The sequence below is a fragment of the Pogonomyrmex barbatus genome, unplaced genomic scaffold (genome assembly GCF_055798465.1).
Source record: "Pogonomyrmex barbatus isolate J1 unplaced genomic scaffold, ASM5579846v1 scaffold5, whole genome shotgun sequence".
In the NCBI taxonomy this organism is placed as follows: Eukaryota; Metazoa; Arthropoda; class Insecta; order Hymenoptera; family Formicidae; genus Pogonomyrmex; species Pogonomyrmex barbatus.
Window position 1 is genome coordinate 6,009,918 of NW_028297149.1, and position 26,830 is coordinate 6,036,747.

The window sequence follows — 26,830 nt, forward strand, 5'->3', positions numbered from 1 at the left end:
TCGATTTCTTCACTTAATGATCGGTCCGGAGTCGAAATAAACGAGCGTGATAAATAAGCGTTTCAAGAGGCGCGAAATGGGAGACGCGAGACAAAGTGGAAGCGATGCTCTTACGTTTTTAACTTCAATATTACGAGAGATACACGCTCAAAGTGATTAATGAACGTGCGTGACACTTTTTTTTTTTTTTTTTCAATTAGTTTCCGCCTTTAATGCATCCTTGTCCTTTAACACACACGAGGGGGATTTTGTTTTTCCCCGGTATTTAACCTACATACCCGCGGCGCAATAAATCATTACTGCCCTTAGACGAAAACAATTCGTAGGTGCAATTTACGATCAATTAATCTTGATCACGTACGACAAGCGTCTGCAGTTGTACGAGCAGCGGTAACATCAGAATCAAGCCCAAAATTATGGCGGAAATGCTCGCCATAATGGTTGTAGCTACCAAGAAAATTTGTTTCTCGCGAAATACGACGGGGCGACGAGGTGCGCGTTAACAAGCCATCTTGAAACGCGTAAAGCACACTGGCCTGTGCGTCGAGCCGTCATCGCAGCGTCAATTTCGAACGGCGTGGCACGGATCGTGGTTGGAAAATCGGGGCATGTTGAACTATATTTCGGCGCACCGTGAAGTGCGACGAATTTTTTTTTTTTTTTTTTTTTTGACACGTCGTGAATTAAGTGGCGAACGCTCGTTGTCGGCCGCTCGCTGAAACTGCTGCATAGTCATGCAACATCGTACATATAAATTAAACGCTTTGTTACAATATATCGTATAATATTTTTCATTTATATGATAAAACCAAAGTGCCCCGAGCCCTCTCGAAGTGCATCGATTATCCACAAAGGGGTGTCGCATCGCGATTGAAAATCTCGAACTCCCACTCTCTCGCCTCCGGTTTGGGATTCCCGTTTTATGTGGGACGAAGTCACGAATACAACAATCTCGCACCACCTCTCTTCTCAGACGGAATGCGTGTCGGAATCTGCGATTCCATTATGGCATAATAATTCACAAGATTCGACACACCGGAAGAATGAAACGACGCGGCGTCTCTATAATAGAATGCAATTTAGACGCGGTCGAGAGACAGACAGACAGACAGACAACGCCACGTCCTGCAAAGCGTAAATCACGGCGCGGCAGTGGCCCGCGGGGGGTTGCACGAGGACGAGGCATGAGGAAAATGGTGGATAGAAGTGCATATCTTAATTACAATATTCCCACGGGCGGAACACAGGGACCCTTGCCCGCGCGCTTCGCCGCGACCGCCGTCTCCCTGCTCTCCCTCATACCATTCCCCCTTTGCCCCTTAGCCTTACCCAGGCAGCTTGTAGGAATTTAATTAATTTGCCAGTGGCGAGCTGGCTTGCTCCTTGTCGCCACTCTGAAATATTGTATCCTTTCCACCCTTTAAAATCCGAGCCAACCGTCGAGGACGCCGCCGGCGCCTTCGTCTCCCGCACTTGCAGTCCGCGCGCGATTACCGTCCTCGGTCACCTCTTATCTCTCTCGCTCCCCCTTTCCTCTAATGGATACGCATCTCGTGCCGAATTACAGATCAGGCACGTTCACGCGGCTTTATTAGTTACGGCCGGAAGTTACGGCCGAGACGCAAGGAACAGTTGAGCAAGCCGAAACTTTCGTTGCCTGTGTATCATTCGCCGGCCTCGCGGCGAATAATAAGCGTAAGTTGGCGAGAGAGAGAGAGAGAGAGAGAGAGAGAGAGAGAGAGAGAGAGACAAGTTTTCGAGATTTCTCGCAGAAACCGAAACACTTGAGAAACTCGGAACTTTCTTCCCGGAAGACTCCGCGGGAATATGCCACACGGTCGACAAAGCAGAAACACTCTCGGGGGCCGATGACGATGGCGGACATCAAAATTCCTTTGGACCAGCAAAGAAACCGTTTTAGCTCAACATTTATATACAAATTATCATTCGGAATATACGGAGATTCTCCGTATACGTTAAATTATTATCAAGAAAAAAAATTAGTTTTCACCTAAGCGAGAATTCGCGTGGCAAAAATGTCCCGAGAACAGCGGTCGCTGTTCGAATGTTTTCTGTTCAAACTTCCTGGACCTCCTCTTATGCTGGTTAGTACATATATGTTTCCAGATGTTTGGGGTTCCTCCAAAGTTCGAAGTTTCACGGAGCACACCGGATTTACCACAACTTCCCGATTCCCGGCAAGTTTTGGATCTCGCATCCCTTCGATGGCGATAATCAGATGATGTTAAGAACTGTTGCATCGCGGTATGAGATTTCACGTATACCTACCACTATTTGTCCCAAATTTGTCTGATCTAATCGTGTACGCTAGGTTCATTATTTTCCGATGATTTTATAATGAAACATATTCACATTTAATCGTGATACATCGACTAGCTGGAAGTTATGACGACGCACGGAATTAAAGGCCTTCGTACTTTAGAGTTGTAACGTTTCTCAATAGCATCTGCGGGAATTAATTTAGAACCGAAGACGACATCGCGGTATATATAAAGACCAGCGTGGGACTAATCGATACTGCTTGTTAGTTCTGCCTCTACATCAGTAGGTACATATTTACTTGTGTATGACTTCGTGCTTGATGCACCCTTCGTATCGCGATATGGTACTGCGCTACTATGCGCCTAAATTACCACGTACATGTTTAAGCTTCGTCGGATAGCATTGCGCGATATTGGAAATTACATTGACGCGATTCATGTTGATAGAATATAAACCCAAGTTCTATCACCTTCAATAGAATATATTACGCGGCGCTACATTTTCGTGGAGCATGGCTGCGAGCTCAGCTGGAGGCGCTCGAAGCTTGCACGAAACGCTGAAAGGAGAGACGGAATGTATCTTCAGTCTATATATCGCACATAATGTTTTTTGAAGCTTCTGCAACTCGATAAAATAATTAACACGCGCGGAGATAATAATTCGGTAAAGGAGAAAATCCGTTCGTTTAAAAGTAAACCTTCGCCGAACGCGAAGGATTACACGTCCGAAGGACCGACGGACTCGGTGGAGTCCTAATCGGCGCGAGAATTTTTGCAGAATAATTTATCATCCGTTGCGCCGATTTCAGATTGCGGCGGGAAGATTTGCGGCGACGTTTAGTCGTTAGAGTGGGCCCGGTGTGTTACGCCGGTCGAAAAAAATAATCGTTTAACTAGGTGAAAGGTGTGTGCAGACTTGCCCGACGGAACTGGGCTTAGGAGGATGGCAGACGCGGAGGGCGCAGACCGACGACGAAAGATGGATGGCGCCAGAAAAAAGCAACTAAGCAGCACGTCTGCCGTTGAAAAGCTGAGGATCTTGATTCGACTGAGCGCGAATGCTTCGGGCGTGCCCGTAAAAAGCCCGCGGAACGCCCGGAAATCCTTTGGTCGCGCCATTAACGGTGATTCCTCCTAAGCCCCGCCGATCCTCTTCCCTCGGATTCTCTCGTCGATGTCAACTCCATTTCGGCTCATCAAGCCATCATTCATCGATCACTCGACGAGACGCGGCTCTCCTCACGACGTTGCACATCAAAGTCCCACATTTACGCCATATTCGTTCGCTTTCGGTAGCGTCGCATTTAGCAGTAAATCCGATTCTTCTGTTCCGTACGCCAGTTCGTCACCAGTAAATAAAATGCGAAGACAGTCGCTTTTTATTACCGAAGAGATTTATCTCGAGGCATTGATATTTTGCCCCATACAGCACAAATTTTGCAATTATATTGCAACACTCCTGCAAAGTTTATGGTTTACGGGATGTTACAATGTGATAGAGATGAATAGCACATTTCCCTGATGTATGTATATTTTTTTAATATCTTTATCAATATATATATTTTATAAATGAGGTGGTATGATGTAAGAGACACACAAAGAGATCTCTTGATCTACACAGAACGAACAAAAATGATTTCTGGTTGCGAAGGGGAGCCGAGTAGCGTCGATCGAGGCTGGATCACGTTGCTTAGTGAATTTTCACAACACTACCACCGTCGTAATCGTTCGCGACGACAGTCTGCGTGCCGTAGACAGACCCCGATCTGACTCCCAGGCCCACTCCGAGACCCACCAGTCCCGAATTCGCAGCAACGACGTTCGTCGCGGATGATCCGGAGATGAGCGGCTGCCTCAGAACGAGTGCGTTCAAGGCAATCGCCTGCATAATAAATGTGCCTTTTACAGCATCTCTCTCTCTCTCTCTCTCCCTCTCTCTCTCTCTCTCTCTCTCTCTCTCTCTCTCTCTCTCTCTCTCTCTTTTGGACGCTCGATTTAGCAAACGGGATCTCCAGGCCAGTATTGCATTTTCTTTGATAATTTTCGATGGGAAAGGGAACCACGGAATCCTCGGAATCGAGCAAGGAGAAATCCGCGAGATAGATCTCTCTTTCTATCTCGCGGGGACTAATGGACCGAGGGGAAAAAGCGCTCGAAAAGTAACTGGATTACCAACCTGCGGGCGGACTGCAACTGCTGCCGGTGCAGCTGCGGCGATCACGGACGGCGTTACGTCGGGGTGCACCGCCGTTCAGATGCGACAGCGGCGGTTTTAATGATGATACCCGGGTCCCGCTGCACGATCGCGTTGAAACCGCTGATAGGATCGGCCTCGTAGGAGACGACGCGCCGAGACCCGTCCGGCTCGATTAAGCTGTAACTTCCGTGGACCACGTCGCCGCGGCGAGTTTCCTCCTGCGCCTTGTTGTCGCCTTGAAAAGTAAGAGTAGTGGTGGTTTATAATACCTCGAGCAAAGTTTCTCCCCCTCCCTCCCCCCCTCCCCCGTCCCTTCTCCCCGCGCGACACGCTCGCGGAAGAGCATTCATTGTCTCGACCGGTGTTTTAATTTAAGTTCCGAGCGGAGTTCCTGAATTCTAATTCGATGGAGGTACCCGATGGACAGATACAACAAATAGCTAAATTAAGAGAGATATCGACGGGAATCCATTCTGCAAATTCGGAACGTTCGGAAACGTCGTTTTGGCTTAACTTTCTCTTAATTACGAAGTCCGTTTTAAATCCGAACGGTCTTTTATCGAGATAAGATTCGATTATACGATACTATTATTTGCAGTTTTTAATCCCAGGAATTTCGACGTGACAATAATTAATTTTTAATAAATAAAGCACACACACACACACACACACACATATATATATATATATATATATATATATATATTGCAAATATACATGTTTTTGAAACAACTATAGTCTACTTTAAATAGTTTGATAATATTTTACTTAAATTTCTTAATTAAAAATTTGTATAACATATCTAATATATACTATAAATAATATTATATAATGTAATATATAATATATTATATATATATATATATATATATATATTATACAAATTTAAATAAAATATGAACTTCATCCTTTTTCCATCAAATGCTAAACATGTCTTATTTCTGTTATTATTTTCAAATCAAGTTGTACTTTATTTTTACTTTTCCTCAAGTATTTATGGCAATCATTGTTCCCTCAATTATGTATATGAACGTAACGTGTAAATGTATGCGAATGTACGTAACGTGTAAATGCTCGCAGTGTATTGAGTTGAGGTTTGTGGGTTCGCTAAACCCAAATGATTGCGCGGATCAGTCATTCCTGCGGGAATTACATTGCAAAGATGCACCAGTGAGACCATCTGCCACGCTATATCCGAAGCTATACCGAGGAGGATCATAGTTTTCAGCTCTGATAATCATTGCAGGTTGGTTGTTGCGCGACGGCTATTGCAGTTGCATCCGACCCAACGATCCCGGCACGAACGACAGCCAATAAGGCGATAAAATGGACGATAATCTGTGCATTGAGAAGAAAATGTCAAATGTCAAATTGACTTGACTAATTAAATACGGCTTTGACTAAATTCTGATTAAATCTAAATGGCAAAATTGCTTGTAGCAAAATTTCTAGCCATATAATTTGTCATCTCTGACGTTTCTTCTTCCTATGTGTCAAAAAAGAACAAACAATTAATAAATTCAAAATTAATGAATTCATAATGACAAAATTATATTAGTTAACAACTTAATAGAAATCTTCCTAAAGCTACTCTATCTGAAATATGCAATTAATATTTTAATTTAAGGACAGTAGGACGAAGGAGAACCATACAAGATTTCATATTTTCATCAATCATGTTGAATCGTAGAATGCCTTCGGCGCGTTAAAAGTTTGCCAAAAAAATAGAAATTGCAAAAGTTAATAATTTTTCATACTTGTTTACTAACTTGTCAAGATTTTACATTAATATTAAAACTTGTGGGAAAAGTCAGAGCCCGTTGTGCTATTGCGGGAAACACAGGCACTGCCTCAAGCGAGTGATAAGCGAAGCGACGATAAGTAGCAGGACGTAGAGTATTACTTTGTAAGACATGATGATGATCACCGCTGCTGGTATCTCGATACTCGTTAAACGACTGCATGCTTTGTCGGCTTCGGGACGATAGATTTTATATCGAGCTCGGCCGTCCCCGCCCCGCTGCCATCACTAAACTCGCTATCTCGCACTCCACTTCCATCGGGATCGGTGCTATGTGGGTGCATTATTATGGGGATTATAGATAGAGTATAACGTATCGTGCATCGTACGCCGGCGTGGACTATGATGTACGCGATATTACATACCAATGAAAATTCCAAAGGTCACGTCACGTGAAGAACTGAGGAGTACAAATATCTAATAAAAAAAAAAGGGAAGTTTTTTTATTAAATTTAAAATTCTTTCGAGAGAGCTAATATTTCCACGGTAAAATTAAAACCGCATATGGAGTCTCCTCTGCCGGGCAGGTTGAATTTTTGTGTTATATTTGCCTGCGATATATCCAATGTCGATATCATTTCGAAAAATAATTAATCCTAATGAAATAACAATGTAAAGAGAGAAGAAAGAATGGTCGAATAAAATTCACATTTTAAGGTAATAAGAATATAGTATATATATATATATATATATATACATATAGAATCGTTTTAATAAACTCTAATTTTAATAAGAAGTTTAAGCTTTTAATTTATTTCAGAAGAATAAGCAAGCGTCTTATTTATATAAAAAATTAATTAGAATTTTAAGTCTTTTAGATTTTTTTTTTTAATATTCTATACTTGAGTTAGAATTTAATTAAATTTAGAATTACAGAAATATTGATTATGAACGTCGAGTTCAGTTTATTTTTCATTTATTTCTTATTCTTAAAATTTCTTGTAATTCTTTATAAAGATGAAATTTGGAGAATTTTATTCATATACGTATACATATAAATAACAGTTCCGATTTATATTACAGTTTATATTTTGACACTGCAATTGCGAAGATCTCGAATTGATTTGCAATAATATCTTATTAACTGAATAATCAAGTATATATTAAAAAGAAAATATTCTTCGCCAATGTAAATTAATAATTGATGTCATGAGACATCATTGCGACATTTAATAATCAAATCTCGTCTTTGTAAATCGAGGATCGTCGGGCGGATAAGCGGACTTTTGATTAAATCCTGGCATGCTTCATATAGGTCAAGTAGTAACTCGAGGATCCACATGAGGAATCATATGCTGAAGCCGGTAATTCTATTTGCATTAATCCATGATGCGTATATTGGGATATTGAGTGTCTTAACACTCGATCCATAGCATAAGAAATATCTGGATTGCGCCTGTATTCCGTGCAAGAGTGGGAAAACATCGAATACATTATATTGTTAATATAGAAAATACATTAAAAGTAAAAGAGAATTATAAAAAAATAACAGCTTATAAACGAAGCGTCAAGAAAAAATATATATATAAAAAATAATATTAATATTTTAAGAATTTTTAGTTTTATTTTTAGATTCTAGTCTAGATTAATAAAGAAAAAATTAAACTTGGACAAATATTAAAACGTAATAATCGAATGATATGGAAATTCCCGATTTCTAGAATTTTGAATCTAAAAAAGACAAGTCGGAAAAATTTAATTTTTCAAGACTAAAGAAATATCAGAAAATAGGTAATTAGAAACATTGTAAGCATTATATTTTTAAAAATTTTTAATTTATTCATCATAGACTTTTTTGTTGTCTTCACTATGAAGTTTCCATATTCACGTGAGACTGATTTATCAAAAAATATTTTGCATTTATTATTATAACTATTAAGTTTTGTACGTTTCCACATGAAAAATTTAATGTATTTAGCATTTTTTATGTTTATCAATTGATTATTAATGCAAAGGTAATAAATTCATAATTTAAAAAGATTTTTGATACTAGAGATATAAAGAATGCAATATACTCATTAGAACTGTATATTTAAAGAATAGCTAAATATTGAAGTTATTATGATAATTAAAATGACTATGAGCAGTTTATTATCTCTTTTTTAAATTATGCTATATCATACTTTTGCGAAACAAAGTATCAACAGCTTATTTTGTTTATTATTAAAAATTCTAATTCTCCGACATCTGTAATGTGCAATAATAATAAATGTAAAACTGTAAATGACTACATTTACTGCTAACATGTATCATTTCCAATCAGAAAAATAAAAACTTACGATAGCGTTGAAACCGGAGAAGGAAGGGTGTGAGAACATGACACAGAGTTGTGTGTGTGTGTGTGTGCGTGTGTATATGATAGAGAAACACTATTCTGATACTCTACATCTTTTGACAGTGATTCTCTCAAGCACATACCACACCGACATCCGTATATTCGTGTCTCATCCTCGGTCTTGAGTGCGAAAACGTGTTTATTCCGATTACAACAGTAATACAACAGGCGTATTGACGCATCTTAAAAGTATAGACCCAGAGCGATTATAAAAAACTGCACAAAGCTCATTTAGACCTGCACGTAGGTGTACCTTCGGTAAATTACACGTCTCTACAAGCTGCGCGCGCGCGCGCGGTGTTTTTTCACACCGCCGATCGAGATACTCGATAAGTCTTATCAGCGCAGCGTGCATAAAGCGTCGCTTCTTCCATTGGATCCTTCCAAAATGTAATCTGCTTGAAATATTATACAATGCGGCTGTCAGTTGACATTAGAGGATCGGAGTTGGCATTGTTATCCCCATTCGGGAAAACCCTATCCGGTCTCGCGAGATTACTGCGTATGTAGCTTAATAGCTATGCTTAATTTAGGCATCGACGAGGACGCAAGCAACTGCAGGATCCGTATCCTGATCATGACGCATCACGACTTCGATTAGAAAATACGAACGTGAGAAAAAAACATACGCGCGCGGTAATATCATATATACATTTTTTTTACATTTGCATGATGCGCAACAGTCGCCTAAAAATGAAAAATATAAATGAAACGGGTCGAGAGTATATAATCCTTCCTGAAATATCATGCGTGTGCGTGTGTCTGTTATCATCTTTTTATCATTGCATCGTCATCATTGTGTTGTTGTTATTATTATTATTAGCATCATACAGCACTTCTCGGTAAGTGAAAAAGAAACAAAGTCATATGTTGAGAAGTTGTTAATAAAATTAATCGCATTACGTAATATTTATAAGAGGCAGCGAGTCATATCTCCGTTACATTAATCGCATCTAAAAGTATATATGTAAAAAAAATGGAAATGTCTTTTTTTTCAAAGTTTCTCTTTTCTACCCGTCACCTAACAGGCCACACTCTTCGCGCAATGGAATATATTTTACTTAACTATTCACACGTATAGTTTTCTCTTTTTTTATTATTATTATTTTAACGCTGTTAGGTATGTTCCCCCGAACTCTTAAATTTCTCATTAGTAAATTATAATTAATAATTATATAATATTTTATATAATTATGTAATTATAATTATATTATTTATTTATTAATTGATCATTAATCGATAATTCGATTCGCAAACATATAACAAAAGCAAATCGCACGTTAATCTTAGAGCGGGCGCGTGATTCTCTCTTTCTTCAGCCTTTTTATATTTAATTTCATGATCGACACACGATCATTAATATATTGACATATATATTTGAGGAAATTTCATAGACATTATTTTTACAAAATAATGTCTATGAAAAAATTGCACTTTTTAAGTACGACCGCTCAAAGATTAAACTTGTGCATCATATTCTTAAACTATATTTGATTACTGTCGTATTTTTTCAAAAAGCTACAATATTCCGTTTCGCAAGAACATAAATATATCAAAATACTTCTGAAAATCTAGATAATGTCTATATCATGCAGATTTGTAAAGAGATTGTAATTAATTAATATCGTTTACAAATCTTGGTTCACTCCATTTTGATATATGAGAAAATAAAAAAAAAATAAAAATATTTTATCTGATTTTTACAAGTATAATTAATCGAATACGTACTATGCAATTTGCGAAACGGATAACAAAAAATGAATGTCGGATCATGATTTGCATCACAATCTAAAATCGCATACAAGGTTTCTCTTTTTTCTCTTTTTTTTTAACAAATGCGCATTAAACGTTAATTATACGTCGCACGACGAATACAATAAGTCAAGCAGAAAATATTAAATAAATTAATTCTTCGCATATACAATTTGCTCAAGTATACTGCTCAAAAATGTCATCGAGAAAGCCCTCAATGGTTCACGCGATGTATAAAACACGCAAGGATATGCGTGCAAAATGAGCAAATTATACTAAATTATATAAAAGTAATTACACAGGCATCTAGTTATATATTTATATATATATATCAAACATAAGCGTAATTATAATACATATAACGTTGATTTCTTTCTTCACGCTAAAATCTTTTTAGTAGTATTGTCCTTATCGAGAAAATTGGCGAAGATATTGTTTATCTCACCTAAATATTTTCAATTAACAGCATTACCCTGCACTTTCGGTAATACCAAGATTATGGTATTTATAACAATATAATTTATTTCACTGTTATGTATTATTATAAACTAGATAGATGCTTTAAGCACTTTCTAACGCGGGCACGAAATAAATAAATTTCCCCAAACTGTTTGCAATCCCTTACCCTAAGAGAGTAATGAAATACTCATTGGTATTTATAATTTTAATGGCATCCGATACTTGATGAAAACTTCAGCGAAATGATAAAAATCATATCATAACTTCTAGATTCATCATTTGTCTTCTATCAAATTTTGATCTATCATCAATTTAGCATTCGCATAATATATGCATACTTCCATCTCGATATACAACAACCACCTCGCAAATGCGATCATTCCTAAACTTGCGACGGGGATGTTTTTATATTTATTCTCGTTCGGGCATAATACGCACATTTTACAAGCTATATGTATCCGTTAATAAGCTATTACAATCGGAACGGCGCGCGCTGTTCGATCGGAGTGGGTTTTCCCTTCCGTGTGCTCGGAGTTGTCCCCGACATAGACGTGTCGGAAGCTCCGGAAGGTTTCCTCGACAATTTCGATGACGGTGGTAGCGGTGTGCTGGATCCACTGGACGGTGTACGTACTCTGAAACAAACACTTTGACATAAGCAAATGCACAAATTTTTCGAAGATAAAGCTCAGATGCAAAACGATATTGATATCTTTTTTTTAGGCAAATTTTCAGCGAACATATGAAAGACAGAAATAAAAATTTCTGAATGAATATTAATGTTTACCTAGCTTGCTTAATGGCTGTTGGTATGTTAGTTGCTGAATTTGTACACAAGGAACTGCTCCTAGTGTTGTGAAAAAAAAGTTTAGTCGGTGATTTAATTATAAAACAGTTATAATCATACAAAATTTGAATTGAATACAGAAGCTAATGCCAAAACGATAATTAATAAATTATTAATTACATTGTTGACAGGATGAACAAAGCGAGAAGCTGCTTAGATAGTAAAAATTAAAAGAGAAAAAGCAAGTTATTTTTATAAATCAAATAAAATAAAATCATATGTAATTTCAATGATATGTAATTTCAAGATCAAAAATTTTAATAAGAAAGACATAACAAAACATAAGGCGTTAAATAATGATATCAAATAAAACAAAATCATGCATTATAATTTCAAGATTAGATTTTAATAGAGATAGAGATAGACATAACAAACACAAGATATTAAAAATAATGCTATCAATTATGAAACTTTCTACTATGACTTAAAAAAGACAAAAGTAAAACATTCAACAAATGTGAGAAGAAATGGAAAACGGATTATTGAAAAAGCACCAGTTCAGCCATACCCAGTGGAATCAGTAGAAATTGTAGAATGGTTGCTTTGTGTTGAATGAGTCGACATATTGCTGGTGGTCGACTGAGGAGATTTTATATCCACCCCCACATACACGGGTATCCTAGAGCGGCTAAGGCATTATCACGAAACGAAATTATTTAATTGCACGGATATATTGCATATGAGTATGCGATAATGAAATCCTTTTTCTTGTTGTATGGAAATAAATTAAACGAAGACAGAAATGAAGAGGAAAAAAAAAACGGGGAAAATACAATTACAAAAATCGAAATAAAATAATAATGAAGAAATAAGTTTAAATGTACCACCGCCACCACGATTAAAACCATCTCTTGTAAAAAGCGATGCCCTACACCACAAAATACTTCGCAGCTTCCTATTTTACATGTTGCGGCATTTTTTGTTTGTTGATATATAAGCTTGCAATGACAGAACGCAAGATGCAAAATGAAAGCTGCAGAATCGCTTTCCCAGTTTTATATGAAATTGCCGATTCGTTAATTTGCTTTACCTGATAGGTGTTCCGACACCAGTCAGGGTTGGAATGCTCGAAGCTCTATGGATTGAGCCAAACCTAAAAAAGGTTGTTAACCAGATCTGTTAATAATTATATTAAAATACAATGCTCGATCGATTAGTCTTGTTTTGCGGTTAACACGAAATGTAATAAGAGGTTCGATCAATTGAATTTCAATCCAGTATTAAACGTATCGTCTCAGCTCTATTGGTCTTTATTTCTTTATATTTGAACATCTCACGTGACGTGTCGAATGATACACGGTGGAATCGTAATAAACAAAAAGATAGAAAAGAAAATAGAATAAAACAAAATAGAGAAGGGGGCAAACTAATAAGAAATTGAAAGGCAAATCGTTGATTCTTCGGGGACACATATCAAATATTCTTCGAATCGTCGCAATTAGTTTGACGTAAAATGCAGTACTACTGCTCGATTTCCATATCCACACAAATTAATCCATATGCACACAATTGTGGTTATGCATATCTTTACTTAAGGCACACTAATGCGAGTTAGTTCACGTTTTATCTTAGATATTTCGACGTATGATGACGTGTATTGAGAATTACAAACCTGGAAGGCACTCCGCTGGCAGGGCTAATTAATCCCGTCGGAGTGCGGGGTCGAGAGCTCGAGCCATTCATCGGGGTTGTAAGTTTCCTGCCAGATACACTGTTGTGTCTACTGGACGTCGGGGTATTGCCAGAGCCGCCCACGATGGTTCTTCGTGGGATACGACTCGGAGTGCATGAATCGTCTGTCACGAAATCAGATATATAACTTTTTAGACTCGTCGACACAAAACGTAGGAATACATCAGAAAATATAAAATTAAAAAACCGTACCATCCAACGACTGCGTTGATCCGTATCGACTGGGCGGTTTACTTCCTTGTCTTGATGCAGGCCGGCTATTCGGTCTGCTAGCTGGTCGAGAGGCAGGTCTTGATGCTGGCCTGCTGGATGGACGGCTACCACCTGTTTAGGGCATCGTGGCATATAATTAGCAATTAGATTATTATCATTATTTTGTAAATAATAGTGTTTCTGTAGATTGAAATTCGAGATCTTACCAGGCGTCACGGTAGATCTGTAAGGCGTGCTGGTTTTCCTGGAGGATATCTTGAAGGAACTTTCGTTGTCGCTAAGGCTGTCGGGCGTGCCGGCGCTTAAAGATGAACGCGAGGCTCGCGATTGACCCATAGGTACGCTGCGAGCACTGCGTTCTCTCACCTAGATGGTTAAAAAAAAAAAAATTATCAGATAAAGCTTACATGTAAACGCGTGCAGAAGCGGAAGAAGCTACTGTACATCTAATTCATGTTCGATACGACTGTGAGTACGGTTTCATATTACGCGTTCTCTGCCGCCGTAAACAACACTTAATTAATGATTTACTAATAATTATTAACGTTAGCTGTGTGCAAGTTACGTTGCACTTCTATTAAATGCTTCTATTCTAAATAAAAAAAAAGTCTGCTGCTTGCAAGAGCATGAGCTTTATTTCCGTGAATTATTAAAAGTAAATCAAGCAATATTGAATAAACTAAAAAAAAAATATTTGTATTTATATAAATTAAATACCTTAACATTTTTTTAGATATATATATATATACACAAGTGCTTTCTTTAATACTCTACTACAAAAAAAATATTCTACAAAAAAAAATATAAAAAAAGGACTAACTAAATCTTGTTTCTATTGTTATTTTAACAACGATCTATTCAAAATATGAATATATGCAGCAGGTAAAATATAAAAGCCTTTTTCTAAAGGTATTTAATCAAATTTAATCAAATTAAATTAGATCAGTAAATTTTCGTGTTATTATTGTCAAAAGTTTAATAAGCAACATAAACTTGTGCACAGCCATGGACGGTGAAGATCTACAACTTTGCGGTTCATCACGCCTGTCGAAGCTCTGTCACTATTGAAAAAGCAAGATTAAATAATAATAAGTAATAACTACCGTTTACCAGAATCGGGTAGTAATAAAGCGATGTATCATGCAAACTTACCAGAAGAAGTTGGGAGAGATATAGTAGCTTATGATGATTCGAAGTATCTCCGATCAATGCCACTATGCACGCAGTAATACAGGATATTCGTTATGCATATTCATGTTCAATTTCATTGACTACATATCTCCGACGCGCGTTTGTTCCGCCGAATAAACGCGGACTCATTTGCAAAAAAAAAAAAAAAAAAAAAAAAACTCGATATCAAATGCCGACTGCTCATACAGAATTCTGCGGTGGCTTGATAATAACTGACTTTTCGAATAGAGACTGAAAGATGCGCACAAGAAATTCATCCTCCGAAAAATTGTCGATGTGAGTTTAGTCTGCTTGAGATCTGAATTACGTTAAAAAAATAAAAGGAAGATCACATCGAGAGTCACATCTCATGCTTAGAGGAATAGATCACGTCAATCATCTTCTAGGGGCAAGGGACGGGGAGTTAAGAGGCATCCAAATAATACTAACAAAATTAGACAATCAATAAAAAAAATGAACCAACTCGATGCAAAATAATGTAGTTGAATGAATACGACGAGGTGTTGCATTTCACAATGTAACGTGCTACGACTCTATCTCAAACGGTGTCAAGCCGCAAAGTGGATTTACGATCGAGGCACGTAACAGCTTCTCATCGTACATTCCTCTTGTAGAAAAATGGGCAGGCATGAGGCAGAGATAAAGTGACGCAAGATACGTGAATCGAAAACTAAAACTTTCTAGGCCTCCGCTTTCCTATCCATTCTCCTTCACATTGTTTACTTTTATACACGACACACGTTTCTTCGACATGCACTTATCAACCTCATACAATTCAAAATACAGAAGCAACTGTAATACAGAGATTATGAATAATCACTCGTATTATCGTTGATTATTCATAATTAACGTTCGTAACTTCTGGCATTTACGTATCATCAAAATATAAATAGAGAAATGGCAGAGGAAGAAAAGCAAACACAGTGACAGTCCACGAAAACGCATAATGCACCGTCGATCGACTCGAGTCGCGGCCGCACTCAAAACTCCAAACTCAAGTGTGTCACAGCATCACACGAACGGCAAAAATAGAAAATTGAGAAAAATTTCGTTATTTACCCAATAATAAGAGGGGGCGTGCATGTGAAGGGGATACGAGCACGGGAGGTCCTCCTTTTGCCTCAAATTCTCAAATATCGGCATCAGCTGGCTCATAAACTCCTCCGCTACACCACAAACGAAAATCTTTAGCTTCCTCATGCAATCGTAGCGGCCCCTTTTTATCAGGAGGCTCACTCCAACGAGTGAAAAATATTCCTGAAACGAACAGCTATCTCCGCGCTAAACTGACACGTGAATCCAATGTGTTTCCCTTCTGAGCGCAACGGTTGATTCGGGTCGCAAAATTAAAAAAAATTCTCTTTTCAAATATCTAATGTGTGACGTTGGTTTTCTCACAGGATTTCTCAGGAATGAGTGATTTTATGGAGTTGGGAAGTCCATTCTCATCCCGTTGTGTCGCAAAGCAACGGGGACAGGAAGGATTTGCGGAGAAGATAGGCAAGAAATGTACGAAATCGCATCTCCTGAGGTCAAACGAAGAAACTGAGACGCAGACGCCAGACGGGTCTGTCTGGCTTTTAGTTGGTATATAAAACTCAAACTGTTTTGACAAGACCGACCAGTGATGAGAGTAGACAAGCGCCATCTATTTCTAATTGCCTGCTACATATTCAAACAATGCCTGAAAACTGCCATGCTCATGCGAACGTCAAAAGGAGACTAGGCTGACGAATGCAGAAGATAGAAGTGGCATACTTACAGAAATCATCATCGAGGAGACCGTAAATCGATAGAGTTGTCCAGGTAAGAGTTGTACGTGCAATTTAATTTTCCTGTTACGACGCCACAACGGCGCCCGAGGTCTAATATAAAAGTTCACGAATACTCTTCTACGGATTCGATTTACAATTTAAATAACGGCAGAGAAGTAAAAGACTCGGTGAGAATGAGTACCGTACGTGCTACTCGTCGCATTTGAGGGATTTGCACGACCGGTCAGAAGATCCTGCTTACCTTGGTGATCGGTCCGGCATTAGTGGAGGACATTTGCGTACGCTGCAGCGTCGAGGTCGGGCTCGGCTTGGACCGGAAGGCCGTCATAGTCTGGCTAACACCGTCCGCCAGTATGAATTGCTCCCGCAGCTCAATATTCGTTCTTCCCTTGGCTACAGTGTGTTGCGTGCACGCAGTTAGGGAAAAGGCGTTTAGGGGATGCGGGGGATACGAGAGGAGGTGCCAGAGAGATGTTAGTTTGTACAAGAAAACAATCCGGAGGCGACGTGAGCGGGAAACGGATGACGTTGAGATGAGATAACGACGTACGCGAGAACGGTGTGTACCATGTTGATTTAACAAGAAAAAAAAAAAAAAAGGAAAAAAAATAAAAGCGAAAAAGAGTGTGTAAATATCGGAACGGCAACATCCGGAACGAGAGTTGTGAATTATATGGAGCGGAAGGTGTACGATATGTGTATGTGTATGTATATATATATATATATATATATATATATATATATATATATATTTTTACAGATTTACAATATCAAAGCATGCGCGTTGTCAATGAGTAGCGGCAATAATGGACAGGAGAAAGACAGAAGTGAGAAAAAAAGGCGACAAAAATGTTTTACGGTATGCGTGCGTGGTTTTAGAGTACATGTATGCATGAGTGCGTGTGTGGCGTATACAAGGGGTGTGTTCGTGTCATGGAAAAAAAAGAAAAGACAGCGTATTTAGAATATATGAAAAAAAGTTCTATAATAAAATTAAGTACTCTTCAAGGGGGGTTACAAGCTTATTAAAACAGTCACTTGAGCTAAGTTTTACATTATAGTCATTACACAAATAAGCTATATAGGGATCAATTAAATCTTCTGACTCGACTTTGTAATGCTAATTTCAGTGCTTAGGACACTCGTATAAAATGTGCGATTTATATAATAAAATTTATTTATTAAACTTTTTTTTCTATAACTCTTCCTTTTATCACAAAAGTGTAGATGTGATAATTTAAATTGCTTGTTATCGTACATTTCACGATATGCCTAAACAGTTATTTCGCACAATATATAGAGCATTCCAGAATGTCTTTCCATCATTAAATACTGAAAAAGCATTTTTTATTAATATTTACTTAAAATTCATCATTACTTGTACGAACAATTCTATATTCTTTTCCTCTTTTTTATTTTTTATATTCTTTTCTTATCTTTAAATATATATATATATATAATTTATTATATATTCATAATTTTAATTTTTATTCTAATTTTTTATTTGAAGGAAAGTATATCATTCGTAGAACTCTCTGTGTATATATATATAAAAGTCTTTTGGGAATATATTCATAACCATGCCAAAAGAAACCAATATACTAGGATTTTAAAATAACATTTTAATGATAAATTAAACTGAAAGAAAAGAAGGATTAAAAATTGGAATATATTTACATATAAACTCATCTCCCGGATTGATAATAATTGTAAAAATAATTTCACTAAACATGCATTGGTTGTCTCCTAGCAAGGAAATTAAAATTTCTAAAAAGAGGATGTTGAAATTAATTATGGCAAATAAATCGATAAAATCACAATAAATATTTCTACAAGGATAAAACATTTATGCGAGAAATAATCATCAATACAGAACAGACTTGCTAAATCATAAATCATTCAATAAAACTAAAAAAAAAAAAGAGAAAAACTAAAGAAATACAATGCGAAAAAGAAAGCAAAACGATGCTATTAATATTACTGTGTATTAGTATCCTGTATCACTATAAATACAGGCATACTTTTTTTAACACTCGAAACATTATCAAAATAATTAATATCACATAGCATAATAACTATAGCGTTAATCTTTCATCTGCGCAATCTATTTACCTTCTCCAGACAGTAATTATCAATTATTTAATCATTTCATATAATACAACCGCATACAACCCACGTATATAGACATATTCAACAAAAAGGCAACATTTTGAGAAATTAGTTCGAACAAGCTAATAACATCATGCACCATACGTAGGGATATCACCTTCATGGCCTATACTGCAATAGTTATCGTCGAACATCTCGAGCATGTCATAAGCACCCAATGCAACTGGAGAGTTTCGAATAAGACGTTTTTAATAAATGAATAAGATTTGTTTCACGTATAGACCATGAACGAATTATGTGCACGTAAAACAGTTCTCACCGAGCGGACACCAACCCTCATGTTGTTCCGGTTTGTTAGGGTCCGGTATTGGCATTAGGAAAACTTAACGAGTTAATCACGATTCGAGAGACAGACTCGGTTAGAAGGAGCGAGATATAATATATACATGCATGCGTCGCGATTTAAAAAATTTATAATTTTCATATATCGTTTCCGCGATAACAAAAATGAGAAACAAACGCAAAATAAAAAGTGTGAAAACAAAACAAACAGAAATGTTTGTCGTAGAGTTAGATGTACGGGATGTAAGAAGGATCGGTACGATGGACAGTAAGGAACAATTATTATGTTAATGTTAATATATAATTAACAAGATGTTAGATATGCCTACTGTAATATTATCTTCTATCTACTATTCATGAAATCATACTATACCAGAAAAGATTCTCTGACGTAGAACTAATGATTATCTCAAGATTGATATTTTGAAATTGATGAATTTACCATTGGTGGAAAAAGGCGGAGAGAAAAGAAAAGAAGAGTACAGAGAGAAAACAGACATTTTTCACGCAATTCAATGGTATTAAAATAGTGGTTAAAATTAATTATTACCATGCATACTGCAAATAGCATAAACATAAAATAATAAACATAAAATATAATGTAAAAAAATTACGTCGATAGTAACAAGTACCGGATTGATTTTTTTACTCCCTAATCGAGAGTTAACGACGTAAATCATATACATTGGAAAAATGGTTACGAGATAAGCAAAAGCAATAAACAGCAAGTGTGTACACTACCTTCAATATCGTTTGTTAAATGTTAAATCAATAATAAGTTATATTTGATTAATAGTAATGTTATGTAATAATAATGTTATGACACCTCAGGAGTCGAAATCGTATATATAGTACACATATTACATAATCTTAATATATATCTTTAGTTAGTTTTACTAGGATAACATAATACAAATAGTTATATCAAATCGACGTTCAGGTATACTTTCGTTAATGACAATGAATTTTTTTGAAACGATATTACATTCCTATATTTAATGCAGCAAAGCAAAGTAATGCCGATTAATATGGAATAAGAGCGATGAAAACAAAAACAAAACGTTAACATATACTTGTTATAATAAATACTTAAGAGTATCAATTCTGATTATTAAATATCGAAATTAAGTGGGAACACAACTTTAATTGCCTCTTGGGAAGAAGGATAGAGAGGAGACAGTACCATAAAAAATTCCTTTGAAAGTTATTTCAACTGCTTGCGATTAAGGAGTAATTTGTCTTGAAAATATGTTTTGCATTAACCCAACAGTTCACTCAGTTACGCATTTTTTAAATTAATTACTTCTATTTGCTTACTGTCGACAATAAGATTCGTGTGAATAGAGACTAGTACACGGTTACGATTTATCTCAATCTAATCGCGAATTGTTACATACACTGCAATTAAAGATTCGATTGAGTACTTACCGCGGCATGGATCATTCTTCAGAAGGAATTCATCTAATGCTACCCAGCCTCCACCGACGCGTACCATGACAGTAGAGCGCAGAATTCGAACCAATCGCAGCTTTTGACTATCACCAAACTACAATTTCGCAAGTGTCACGATTAAAGTCACACGTGATGTACTCAATTAATGATATTAATATACATGATTTCAAATATATATTCATACACAATAATGTGTGAACATATTTGAAACCAAACGTTTCATTAAGTTGTACGTACCCTGTACTTTCCTTCGCCAACTTGGAAAACGCGGAATTTCTGGCGACATGTACATAGCATGACCAGCCGTTTAACTTCATCGTGGATTTTGTCCGTATCATTGTAGGTTCGTCGTTCTTCCCAGTCGGGTCGTAAAGCGGCAATGAACTCCTTCCAATCTATCAAGCCCTCGCCGTGACGATCGAAGAGGTCGGCAACAGCACCCATCTCCAGACGAGAAGTCTCAAATTCTATGAATTAAAAGAATTAACATATTAGAAAAATGCAAATGTTCTTGTTTAGGAAAAAATAAGCGATGTATAAGTACTGGTGTTCATAATTCCTTGAATGAAATCTTCCCTTGGTATAAGTCCATCGTTGTTCTTATCCATCTTTCTGAACAGATCCGTCAATCTGGATTTCTTGTGATTCATGAACTTCAAGAACTACATCAAAAAATTAGAAAATCAATATTATATATTCACACGATCTAATAAATAACAAACAAATCTTTAGATTTTTATTTTTATTACAAGTAAAAAATTAAGAAAAACAAATCTATGTCTTACCCGTTTGCGCCAATCTTCCCAGCTGAAGTTGGCAACGCGATCCAGTTCCTGAATGTAATTATACTTGTCCTGTAGACGACGTTGTCGTTCCCACGCCAGCATCCAAACGTGACGCCATTTATCCCAGAGAAGCTTAACTCTTGGGCTGCGGAATTCCGGTTCAGCTCCTTTGCTGTTTGTCGAAAGAAAAATATATGTGTATTTGTACATAAAAAATAGATATAAAAATAGATATTGCGTTAAATAAATATATTTAACACAAGAATGCTTGAGAATGAGATATCGTTTTGATTAATACCAGTTTAATCACCAGTTTTCATATTCAAGGGTGAGACCCTCGACGGAACGGAAGAATAAAAGATGGCAAGCAATATCGTATTGATTACTTTTCTTTTTACTAGGAGTTTCTAAGTGTTAATTAGAACATATATTTATTTTTTATAAATCATATCACAATTTGTTAAACATTTTTTTGTCTTCTATTGATTTTTTCTGTTTTTTATCTACATTTTTATATATATTTATTAAAACCTTTAATTCTTATAATTCTTATTATTTTTTATATATTTTTTAAGAATAATTTAGAATAATTCAATCTCATAATAATTTTTGCTTATGGTTTTACTGATGACATACTGTTGGCATAGTGAATTGCCTGAAATAGAGATGAAAAGATACAAAATGTCTGTTGATCGAATGATAACTTGATTGTTGGAAGAGTTAGAGAATTTGAGAAAGGAAATAAGAACGGGCTAGTCCATGTTCGTATTGGAAAAAAATCGCAGAATCGAAGGTCACGGAGTCAAAATTATCTCGTAGCATAATAGATTCTCGAGAATCACCTGAGCAGTCTAATCCGATCCGCTCTTCGTGATCGTGGCATTAGTAGATGATTTATCTTACCTTTACATTATTTTTGTATAAATGTATATATATGTATATTTATATGCTGAATATGTTATATTTTTATTTTGCTGAATATCTTTTAAAATACGTAATCTATGTAAATTTTTTATGATTTTTAAGAATTATAATCTTCATTTTCTGGGATTTCATAGAAAGAAATATAGTAATGAAATATAATAGTTGCAAAAATAAAAAAATGACATATATAAATATCACATCAGAAACTTCACACTTTCAATACAGACTTTCAAAACAGATGATTTTGTGAGCGAACAGTTCAAACCCAATCACATATCAACCCGCAAAAAAAAAAAAAAAAAAAAAAAACATGAAAAAAAAACAATGATCCCATTACCGAACTATTAGTAAATCATATGATACGCTGTGTCGTACAGTAAGCATAGTAATGCCTATATATGATTCTGATGAAAACCGTGGAAATGAACTGAAATAGTACTAGACGTAACGAACCTTCCTTTGGGTGGGAAGCGTGGACCGATGTGCGGCAATGAAAGATCTGGCGTTCTGTCACGACCTGGGCTGCCTCGGCTAAACAAGAACATGCGTCACGTCACTCAAACATTCTCTACTAAATAAGGCATCTATAAAATGCTGTTCTCTGCTCTCAATACAGCAGTCTAGTTTATAAATTGTTTGTTAATGTATTAGATAGAAAAGTGTAAAATTCTGGCACAAGTTTTTATAGAGTGTAATATTTTTCACAAAATGCGCAAAAATTATATTTAACAGATATAATTTAAAAAAGACTTGACATAAAAAAATGTATGTCGTAAAAAATTGTTAATCACAAAAATGTCTTAAGCTATGTGTATATATACATAATAACAATGTAATATTAATACAATGATGTGATATAATACAAAAGAATAAAATATATCTAATTGACTTTTTAATCACAGAACAAACATTGAATAGTAAGTTTACGGATGTCACAATCATGGTTGGAAAGCAAGTAAGTTAATACATTTAACTAAATTTTAGACTCTTGTTGCTGGATATTGCAATATGTGCGAACAAGGATTATCGTGTGTGAATATTGATAATGTTGTGTCTTGAATAGTAAATCATATAAAAACAAATGCATATATTTCTACTGGAGATGTGCATATTAAAACAAGATGTGCATATAAAAACACTGTACTTACTAGAAAAGGCTATGCAAAAATAATAAAATATAAAATATTTACATATGTTATGATGGGCAACGCACCTTTGTTTACGAGGCTGAGGTTGCTCATGCTCGTTATCCTGATAGAGATCCTTACTGAAATTCCATTACAAAAGCAACATTTCATGCGACGGTTAAACACACAGTACACAAAATACATAAAAAATTATAAGCAAAGTGAAAGATATAATTTCAGATATAATTTCAGATAATCTGAAACTTCCTAAAATTGCAATGTACGCAATAAAACAACTCAAAATACACAAATGTGGCACAAATATGAGAAGAATGCAAACAAAACTTAATGATTTGAACACAGAGCAAGCATAACAAAATACAATGATGTGCATATTATCAGCATTCATTATATATTCATATTAATTCGCAATAATGAAAAGAATTTTGAATCGTATGAATATATTTAAGTATATATAAACTTTTATATCAATAAATACGTACGTAGGCGCTGGTGATCTAACTTTCGATATCTTTCTTGCATCTTTTATCGGTTTAATTTGTCGAGCTTTGCACACACGATCAACTTCATTTTGTCTTCGGCTAGTATTCTCCATAAACTCTCTATGATCTGCGATGAGCATTTCGAGCGTAGCCCTGTCGTCGGGCAAAGGTTCTGCTTCCAAGGCATTCAAAGTGTTCTCCAAACCTTCGAGCCAGGCTAATAACTCCTCGAGAAGATTATCAAGATCCTACAAATATGTGCGTTATAACATCAATCTTATTTGAGAGATAAAATATGATGAAATATGTATATATGGCATGGTACAAACCTGTAGTCCTTGCATATGGTTCTCCAGTCTTTGATTCCTTTGATAGGCCCATGTTGCAACTTCTTCCCATCTAGATTGAATAATCGTAATCCAGTGTTTGATAACTGCAGCACCATCGGGATGCGCTTTTCCAAGGATAATATGTGCCAACTCTAACGTGTTATCCTTTTCAACTTCTTTGGTCTGCAACTCGCGGAGGAATCTCTGATGCTCCATCAATTGGTTTCTGCTCTCCTGCTCGTCTTCCGGCAGTGGTCCAGCGAATCGCAGCTTCATTTCCGCGTCACTTAACCATTCTAACAACACGTGAACGGCTTTGTGAAGTCGTTCGGCCTCTCGAAGGGCTTCTTCCAATAGTCTGGATTTCTTCGTTGTGAGACTGGTTACTCTGTCCCAGAGACTATTTAATTCAGACAATTGCGATCTGATCATTGATGCATCCTCGATAGAGGCTTTAGATTCCAATTCGCGACCAGTCTTGATGACGGACTCCATTTGTGAAGCGCGAGACTCTAAATCTCTCTCGAAAGCCTTGTGTTGCTCCACTAAATTGGTCACGGTGTCCAGATCGCCGTAAAGTGGTCCGGTGCTGGCCAGGTATTTTTCAGTTTTACTCAACCATTCTAGTAGCGCTTGAATTGCATCCTTGAACTGTCCGGAGAATAGCAAGGCTTCTTCCAGCTTTCTCTGTCGATCTACACATTTACCGCAGACTGTGATCCATTTGTTCTTCAACTCATTCAAAAGTTCTCTCAAGGCAGGTTCGTCGCTCTTTGGTGCTTTATCCTTTAATGTTTTGCCGTTCTTCATGGTAGTATCATAAGTGCTTTGCTTAGCACTCAAGGCCTTTTGTACCTCGCGATGTCTATTGAGACGCGACTTAATTCTATCCGGATCGTTGCCGCCAAGTCCATCAGCTGCAAATTCGTCTAATGTCTTCTCGGTTTCGTCCAACCAGTTCATTAGATTCGACCAACTATCGTGGAACTCTCTAGCCTCTTTGTAGCCGTGATCCAAAGCTCTCGTTCTCTCGGCTGACTTGGAAACCACTCGTTCCCATCTATGTTGCACGCTCACGAGCAAGTTTCTTATAAGAATCACATCTTGTTTTTGAGAGAAGTATTTGAGATGGGTTCCTTTCTTGTCGAGATTCAGCATAGTCTCGCGATGAACACCGACGTCTTTCTGGAATGCTTTGTGTTCCTCGATTTGTTGAAGTATGGTTTCCATGACTCTCGAGACCGGTTTGAGATTTGTCAAAATCTTTTCAGCATTAGTTAACCAATCGACGAAAGCTTGTAACGCGTCGTGGAACTCGGTCGCTTCTTTCAGGGCAATTTCCAATTTTATCTTCTTATCGCTAGCGCGTGAAAGCACATTATCCCATTTTTGTTTCAACGTTCGCAGAGTATGATGCAATCCTCCGGCACTCGTGTCTGCTTTCCTCAGATATTCCTGCCCTTGCTGCAATACCGTTTCAACCTTCGGACGATTTTGTTCCAGCTCGTTGTATACTTCCATAAAGCGTTCCAATTGTTCGGACGCAGTCTCGGGCAATCCACCAACCGGTTTAGAAGCTACTATCATGTTATCCACATCGTTCAACCACGACAACAGATCTTGTACCTCAGCATTGAATGATTGCGCCTCCCGTAAGACATCTTCCAATTCTCGTTGACGATCAGCAGCGCGTTGCAACAGATCTCGCCAACGACGATTCAGAGTATCCAATTTGTCAGCTGTAGTAGACACTTCGGCGGTATCTTTACTATCTTCAATCAATTGGCGTCCAGCATCGTTCAGAGTATCAACACTCGTCTGGTGAGCTTGTATATCGTTCACTAAGACCTTTAGTTTGGCCAATTCAACTTCAATCACTTGTGGATCACCCGCTACTGGCCTGATGTTATCCAACGTCCTGTCTGTCTTCTCGATCCACACCAATAGCTCGTCCAAAGCGTGTTGGAATTGACCGAGTCGTAATAATGCGTTCTCTAACAATCGTTGCCTCTCCACCAAGCCTCTCAGTAATCCGTCCCATCGTTTGTTCACAGCACCGAGTGGTTCCTTGATGGCTGCTGCTTGTTCGGACGAGGTCCTTTCCGTTAATTCGGCTGCTTGCCTAGATATGGAAAAACAATAATGTTAAAAAAACGTATCGCTATTTTTTATACATACGCAAGTATATATATTTTACTATATGTATTCGAACCACAAAACATTGGACCAGATCTACAGGGAGGACGGGTTTAAAAATTTCAAAGTTTAACTACCGAAGGAATTAATATCAACTGGATATTAATCACTGCCGTTTCCACATTATTTCTGTCAAGAATATAGATTAAATTATCGTCTACGAGTTCTCGTGGTTGGTCACTCGATTCACCTGCTACATGCGGCTGAGTAATTTACCTTGAGGTAACACAAAGGGGGAGGATCCGATTATGAACATGTGACGCAAATTGTTAAAGAACTGCAAGATTATTAAACTAAACGGGGAAGGAGAGATGATGTAAAACACGTTCAGAACAACATGAAGCCATGCTCTAACTACCAGCGACAACATTGAGAGAGATTGGACTTGCCTTGTCAGACTCCTATGTTCGGGAACCGGCGCAATAAAACAAAAATCGGGATTAGAATTTACATTTTCTCGAAAGTCACTCATCACAAATAATTCTTGGGTGGAAGTTGCACAAAGGGGACAATGCTGCG

The 26,830-nt window shown here is 37.0% G+C and overlaps 2 protein-coding genes across 40 annotated transcripts in view; both read right to left on the bottom strand.

Annotated features, from left to right (window-relative positions):
* Window positions 1-3,955: 3,955 nt before the first annotated feature.
* Window positions 3,956-6,922, bottom strand: CPR5 (cuticular protein 5). Its single transcript, XM_089081652.1, is given in 6 exon segments — window positions 3,956-4,164; window positions 4,459-4,517; window positions 4,520-4,714; window positions 5,648-5,723; window positions 5,725-5,817; window positions 6,383-6,922. Coding segments are annotated over 6 exon segments (627 nt in total). The 5' UTR covers window positions 6,395-6,922; the 3' UTR covers window positions 3,956-3,972.
* A 1,814-nt stretch (window positions 6,923-8,736) lies between these two features.
* The window catches only part of shot (dystonin-like protein short stop), a 106,084-nt gene continuing 87,990 nt past the window's right edge, over window positions 8,737-26,830 (bottom strand). For 23 of the 39 annotated variants that reach the window (XM_089081684.1, XM_089081691.1, XM_089081682.1 and 20 more), the window contains 19 exons: window positions 26,701-26,712; window positions 24,116-26,237; window positions 23,787-24,034; window positions 23,370-23,423; window positions 22,610-22,687; window positions 21,233-21,404; window positions 20,992-21,109; window positions 20,685-20,914; window positions 20,424-20,541; window positions 18,973-19,035; window positions 18,811-18,876; window positions 16,786-16,937; window positions 13,785-13,944; window positions 13,558-13,689; window positions 13,286-13,469; window positions 12,704-12,766; window positions 12,182-12,301; window positions 11,614-11,673; window positions 8,737-11,461 (listed from right to left, as the gene is read on the bottom strand). In XM_089081684.1, coding sequence (XP_088937810.1) covers window positions 11,299-11,461; window positions 11,614-11,673; window positions 12,182-12,301; window positions 12,704-12,766; window positions 13,286-13,469; window positions 13,558-13,689; window positions 13,785-13,944; window positions 16,786-16,937; window positions 18,811-18,876; window positions 18,973-19,035; window positions 20,424-20,541; window positions 20,685-20,914; window positions 20,992-21,109; window positions 21,233-21,404; window positions 22,610-22,687; window positions 23,370-23,423; window positions 23,787-24,034; window positions 24,116-26,237; window positions 26,701-26,712 — 4,315 coding nt within the window. In that variant the 3' untranslated portion in view covers window positions 8,737-11,298. Of the gene's footprint in view, window positions 11,462-11,613; window positions 11,674-12,181; window positions 12,302-12,703; window positions 12,767-13,285; window positions 13,470-13,557; window positions 13,690-13,784; window positions 13,945-14,730; window positions 14,793-15,828; window positions 15,936-16,785; window positions 16,938-18,810; window positions 18,877-18,972; window positions 19,036-20,423; window positions 20,542-20,684; window positions 20,915-20,991; window positions 21,110-21,232; window positions 21,405-22,609; window positions 22,688-23,369; window positions 23,424-23,786; window positions 24,035-24,115; window positions 26,238-26,700; window positions 26,713-26,830 lie in introns of all 39 variants that reach the window. The other 16 variants (XM_089081693.1, XM_089081689.1, XM_089081674.1 and 13 more) reach the window with 14 other exon arrangements.